At 50.5% G+C, this 6,523-nt stretch overlaps 1 protein-coding gene across 1 annotated transcript in view; it reads left to right on the forward strand.

Annotated features, from left to right (window-relative positions):
• The window catches only part of LOC121534060 (microtubule-associated serine/threonine-protein kinase 2-like), a 248,356-nt gene extending 244,355 nt beyond the window's left edge, over positions 1 to 4,001 (forward strand). Inside the window, exons 25-28 of the mRNA XM_041840495.2 lie at positions 956 to 1,078; positions 1,156 to 1,295; positions 1,521 to 1,714; positions 1,903 to 4,001. Coding sequence (XP_041696429.2) covers positions 956 to 1,078; positions 1,156 to 1,295; positions 1,521 to 1,714; positions 1,903 to 4,001 — 2,556 coding nt within the window. The remainder of the gene's footprint in view (positions 1 to 955; positions 1,079 to 1,155; positions 1,296 to 1,520; positions 1,715 to 1,902) is intronic.
• The last annotated feature ends 2,522 nt before the right edge of the window (positions 4,002 to 6,523 follow it).

The raw sequence follows: 6,523 nt of genomic DNA on the forward strand, positions 1-6,523 counted from the left end.
TAGTAGGTTGCTTTAGCTTTTAGTGACTCAAACTAAAAGTGATTTAACACTACAAGTAATCCTGTTCTTCATTCCATTCAAGAGATTGAATTGTCACCAGTGAAATGATTTGATGTGTAATTTCGCCCTCCTCTCTCTCTCCCCATCTCTCTCTCTCTCTCTCTCCTTTCATCTCTCTCTCTCTCTCTCCTTCCATCTCTCACTCTCTCCTTTCATCTCTCACTCGCTCCTTTCATCTCTTTCTCTCTCTCCTTTCACCTCTCTCTCCTTCCATCTCTCGCTCTCTCCTTTCATCTCCGTCTCATTTCCTCTCTCTCTCTCATTTCATCTCGTTCTCTCTCTCCTTTCATCTCTCTCTCTCTCCTTTCATCTCTCTCTCTCTCCTTTCATCTGTCTCCTTTCATCTCTCTCTCTCCTTTCATACCTTTCTCTCTCTCCTTTCATCTCTCTCTCTCTCTCTCTCTCTCTCTCTCTCTCTCTCTCTCTCTCTCTCTCTCTCTCTCTCTCTCTCTCTCTCCTTTCATCTCTATCCTTTCATATCTCCTTTTATCTCTCATTTTATCTCTCTCTCTCTCTCCTTTCATCTCTCTCTCTCCTTTCATCTCTCTCTCTCCTTTCATATCTCTCTCCTTTAATCTCTCTCTCTCCTTTCATCTCTATCTCTCTCCTTTCATCTCTCTCTCCTTTCATCTCTCTCTCTCCTTTCATCTCTCTCTCTACTTTAATCTCTCTCTCTCTCCTTTCATCTCTCTCTCTCCTTTCATCTCTCTCTCTCTCCTTTCATATATCTCCTTTCATCTCTCTCTCCTTTCAACTCTCTCTCTCTCCTTTCATCTCTCTCTCCTTTCATCTCTATCTCTCTCCTTTCATCTCTCACTCCTTTCATCTCTCTCTCCTTCCATCTCTCTTTCTCTCTCCTTCCATCTCTCTCTCTCTCTCCACCTGTCTCTGTCAGCATGTAGAGGAGGGTGGTCCAGCCCATGATGCGGGGCTGAGAGAAGGAGACCTCATCACTCATGTGAATGGAGAGGCTGTCCACGGCCTGGTCCACACTGAGGTGGTGGAGCTCATTCTCAAGGTACACACACGCACACACACACACACACACACACACACATTAGCTCCTGTCTTACGCGTGTTGTGTGTTACCCTCAGAGCGGTGGTAAGGTGTCCATCTCTGCCACGTCCTTTGAGAACACTTCCATCAAGGTGGGCCCCGCTCGCAAGACCGGCTCCAAATCCAAGATGGCGCGTCGCAACAAGAAGACCAAGACCAAAGATAGCAGCCAGGAAAGGTTAGTCTCTTATCTGAACGATCTCACACACTTACCTTTCCTCCCTGAAGTCATGATACATTGAACATAAGGGCTGATGTTTGTCTTTTCAACTCTTTCTACTGTGTGTGTGTGTGTGTGTGTGTGTGTGTGTGTGTGTGTGTGTGTGTGTGTGTGTGTGTGTGTGTGTGTGTGTGTGTGTGTGTGTGTGTGTGTGTGTGTGTGTGTGTGTGTGTGTGTTTCCAGCAGTAGTAAGAAGAGGAACTCTCTGTTCAGGAAGATCACTAAGCAGGCGTCTCTTCTCCACACCAGCCGTAGCCTCTCCTCTCTAACCCGCTCTCTGTCCTCTGGAGAGAGTGGACCTGGGTCCCCCACTCACAACCTGTCCCCTAGGTCACCTACACAAGGTTACCGGTCCACACCTGACTCTGCACACTCTGGTAAGACCTACACACACAGTGGGCTCACACACATCCCTATAACACATCGCTCACCTAATGGACAGTACGACATGGCCTAATGTTGGGAAAAGGTCATAAAAGATGGTGGTTATGTGTGCATAACATTTCATGAATTTAGGTGAAACCCTGAATGTCTGTGTGTTTCTGTGTGTGTCGTGTTTTCTCAGTAGGGGGTAACTCGTCTCAGAGCAGCTCTCCCAGCTCCAGTGTTCCTAACTCCCCAGCCAGCTCCGGTCACATCAGGCCCAGCTCTCTCCACGGCCTGGCCCCCAAGCTCCAGCGGCAGTACCGCTCCCCCCGCCGCAAGTCAGCCGGCAACATCCCCCTATCCCCCCTGGCCCGCACCCCCTCCCCAACCCCACAGAGCACCTCCCCCCAGCGCTCTCCCTCCCCCCTGTCCAGCCACGGGCTGGGCTCGACCTCTATGGGCCAGACCTTTCCCGTCAAGCTCCACTCCTCCCCCCCTCTGGTCAGGCAGATCTCCAGGCCCAAGAGCGCTGAACACCCCCGCTCCCCACTCCTCAAGCGGGTCCAGTCTGCTGAGAAGCTAGCCTCCTCCCTCTCCTCCTCCTCGTCCTCCCCATCTCCATCAGGCGGCGGAGGTGACAAGAAGTTGCCTGTAACGGTGACAGGGCGTAAACACAGCCTGGACATCTCCCACGCTGAGTTTAAGAAGGAGATGCTTCAGAGAGACCCCAGTCTGCAGAGTCTCCAGGAGTCAGCTGGGGAGAGAGAGAGTCTGCTGCTGGGGCCTGGGATAGGGGGCCGTGGGGGTCCCGTGGAGAAGGGCAGCATGCAAAAACCCTCCTCCTCCAGCAGGAAGCTAGGGCGTCAGGAGGGGGACGGGGGTTCAACGGCCGGGTCCCTGGGGCTTGCCCCCGGGAAGAGCAAACTGAAGGACAAGCTGTCAGCCATCAGACAGGACCGGGCTGAGAGGAGGGAGTCACTACAGAAGCAGGATGCTATCCATGAGGTAGACTCATCAGAGGACGAGACAGACGAGGGGTCCGAGGACAGTCAGGACGGGCGTGGCAGGAACACCTGCACCTTCACCCCTCCACTGCTCCGCCCCACCTCCGTCATGCCCACCGCCCCCCGCACAGGACCCGGGGGCACCCTCCCCTCCCTCTGTCTGTCCCCCTCCTCCACCCTGCTGCCCAGCAGAGCCACCATACCCTCCACACTCCACGAACACAAGCCCACTCAGAGTGTTCCTTCGCTGGGAGGGAAAGACGGCGGCTCAGCCTCCTTGGATGACTGTAGGCGGAGAGATGGGAAGACTCCAGACCCCAGCAGCAAGTTCACCCAGAGCCCCCTGTCCAGCACCTTCGCAACCCCCGGCAGTGCTTTCATCTCCGTCAGTAAGGACACCTTCCTGAAGCCTGCTGCTCCATCTCCACATCAGGACTGGAGGAGCCCCAAGCTGTCTGAGCCCAGGGGGAAGAGCAGTAGTCCTGGGTTATGGAGTGAGGAGAGAGACTCTGGCCTGGAGGCCCCCAGATCCAGCCCCACTGGGTCCATAGACGGTAGAGACATAGTCCCCACACCCATCTCCTCCCCAGGCATCACCAAGGAGAAGAAGGAGGCTGACAACAGGAGACATGCTGCTGCTGCTGCCGCTGCTGCAGCCTACGCCACCCCAGACTACGCCACCCCCAGCCCCCCAGCCTCCCCAGCCCCAGTGTCAAGGTCAGATAGCGGGGTGGACAAGATGGTGTCACAGCTAGCCAACGTGGCTATGAGCGTCCTGGGGCCCGTCAAACTCACCATCCCTGGGGCCAAGGAGGCCTTTGAGAGAGCCAAGGACCAGAATCAGAGACCCTCTGACCCCCCTCACCCCAAGGCCACACCTGACTCCCCCCTCACCGCCACCACCACTCCCCTCTCCCCCTCCCCCTTCAGACACCCTGCCCCTCAGCCCCCGCCCCGCCTGTCCTCCCAGTCTCCTCCCAGGCAGCCCTCCAAAACTGAGCCAGCCCCCCCTCCCCTTCCACAGAGGAGGCCCTCCCCTCCTAAAGACTGTACCCTGGCCCAGGGCCCCCAGCACCCCATGGAGATGCCGGTGGTGGTGTTACGAGGCAGCAGGGAGACTTCAGCCATTACAGGTGTTACTGCACCGAGGAAGGGGCCCACCACCACACCCACCCAGTCCCCTACTGCGGCCTCAGAGCAGCGCAATAGGCCAGACCCCCCGGCCCCACAGAGACCCAGCCCAGCCTCTGCAGCCTCCACCCCGCTGGACCAAACCAGCAGCAAGAAAACGTAGCAGATAATACACCCATGACAATACAGACTGCTTGATGGAGATTTTAATCTTTATCCACAGACAACTGCATGTTTGGAAGAAAACAACAACAACATATTCAAAACTCTTTGCAACTCACTAATCATTATCTGAGAGCGTAGCCATCTGATAGATAGAAAGAGAGATGGGAAGAGAGGGAGATGATAGTTCGGGGCCCTGACTATATGTTCTTATAGCCCAGAGGCATCCAGACTGGCTGTGGATCTCTTGTTGTTCTTATACCCTGGTTTTTTTCTTCACATTGATTCATGTTCCTGTGAAGTCAGTCTGCGTTTGTTTCTCTCTTCAAAGAAACATGGGGGCTAGAAATAAACGGTGTGAGTTCACTGATCCACACGCACTGAGGGAAGGATTAACAAACGCACTCAAACACTCTAATGGTATTTTCTTAGTATACTGCCTCGTTAGCGTTCACCTTGTAGTTCCAGTAGTCTGACGTGTGACTTTTAGCTAGCCAATAGTTCAGGTTGTGCCTTCTAAACGATGCAGCCACCACCACCACTCCACCCCGCCTGCATGTGTCTCCAGCCGTCCGTGACTGAAGAGGATGTATCTCAGCAATAAAAGTAGCGTATGCTTAGCAATCAGTGTAAATACATTACAGTCTGTTAATGAAACAATCTGCATCGTCCACGTTTAACTCACTCGGCAGCCTAAGGCAAATTACATTGTGTGTTATTATTCCCTCATGGTCTAACGCTGCACTCTGTCTCTTTAACAGTTTAATACTGCAGACTGGCTAGAACACCCTCTAGTCCCTATATAAAACTCTATTAATGTTGTGGCTGTCAGAATGGCTATTCAAGCAGTGCTTCTTTTGTATAGCATAGCGTTCCATGAGAATCTCTTTCCCTATCCGCTCCACTGGCCCTTCCATGGCTACCTGGACCTGTCAGTGTACCTAGCATATAGAGCTCTGTGTGGCTGTGAGTATGTGTTGTGGTAGCTAGGATACTAGCCTAGCCGTTCACCTTGTAACTGCATGATAGCCTCACCATATCTAGGTCCCTATGTCAGGGGACATGTTTCTAATGATGAAATAATACTGAGTGGTCCATAGAACTGCTTTACATTGGGATGGACTATAGGTGAGGTGGGAAGGAAAGGATGGTCAGTGATCTAGACAACTGATCAATCTGGTCCTAGTCTGGTCAACAGTGTTGAGATGACAAGAGTCAAGTAGTTAAGATGATGTAGATCTATTTAGAGATTTGGGTTTATGTACCAGGCAGCGCATTATTCCTGGGGTGGACTACTCTGCCCCTGAAACTCCTCTCAAACTCTGAGGCGGGAAGACCTCTCACAAGTCTGTGTACAGGCTAGTTAGCGTAGGGCTGGGCAATATGTCGGATTAATGTGATTAATTCGAATTTATGTTTTAGCGCGATGTTCCAAATGCCTGTATCACAGGAATTGAGGTTTTAATATTTTTTGTTTTTGGTTTTTATGAGCGTTTGTCTTTTTGGTCTCGTCTCCTTCCCTCCTGCACTGTGCCCCTTCCCACTCGTACACAGACACCAAGCCCCTCCTGTGCTGTCTGCACTGTGCCCCTTCCCACTCGTACACAGACACCAAGCCCCTCCTGTGCTGTCTGCACTGTGCCCCTTCCCACTCGTACACAGACACCAAGCCCCTCCCCCTGCCCTCACAACAACAAAGACTAAAAAGTCACTTCTTCCTCTCTGACAACAAGCAGTTTCAACTCGCCATTTGCATTTGAGGTTTGGTCCAACAGAATCGGTCATATGGACACTGAAACTCATTGAGACATTAATTTACTATAATAGAGGAGAAGTTAACCTTTCTAATGATACCCTTTTTATGTCTCAACTCCTAAAATTGCGCGAAGAGCAGACCCTACTAAAACAGGAGTATCAATGAACATTGCTTGAGAGATTGCTTATATGAGACCTGTCTTAATTTTCTATAATGCCTGCTATAAGAGGTTGGTCATTATTAGTGAATGTGCATTATGCATGGTTCTGGTTGAATTTGTAACCAAAAGGGCATTTTCATAGACAGACTTGAAAGCCAGATAAGTGATTATTGCAAAAAAAGCAGGTTAAACGTTTTTGATAAAAAATAATACAATTATTATTGGGTCTTATGGTTGTGGAAGGCTTATATTTAGCCTAGGTAAAATGTCACAAGTCCTAAATTCATTATATTATTGCTGACTGTTTGAAATGCAGTGTATTTTACCTTTAATTGTACAACAAAGCTTATTTAGAGTAAACATTTGTTAAAAATGGAGATATATATTGTGAATGCCCATAAGTTTGAAAAAATGGAGATATGATTTTTCTCTGAGATATGGCCAAGTCCTACGTTAGCATAGGAGTAGAAGTCAACTCAAACATATAACAGTAGGCACACTGGCCTTCAATCATCTATATTATGACAACCAGTGGTTTTCCACATCCAAATGGACCGTTATCTTTATTTCTAGCCCCTGCTCGCTCTGTTTTTATCAGCCACTAAAG

This window comes from Coregonus clupeaformis, chromosome 20 (genome assembly GCF_020615455.1).
Source record: "Coregonus clupeaformis isolate EN_2021a chromosome 20, ASM2061545v1, whole genome shotgun sequence".
Classification (NCBI taxonomy): Eukaryota; Metazoa; Chordata; class Actinopteri; order Salmoniformes; family Salmonidae; genus Coregonus; species Coregonus clupeaformis.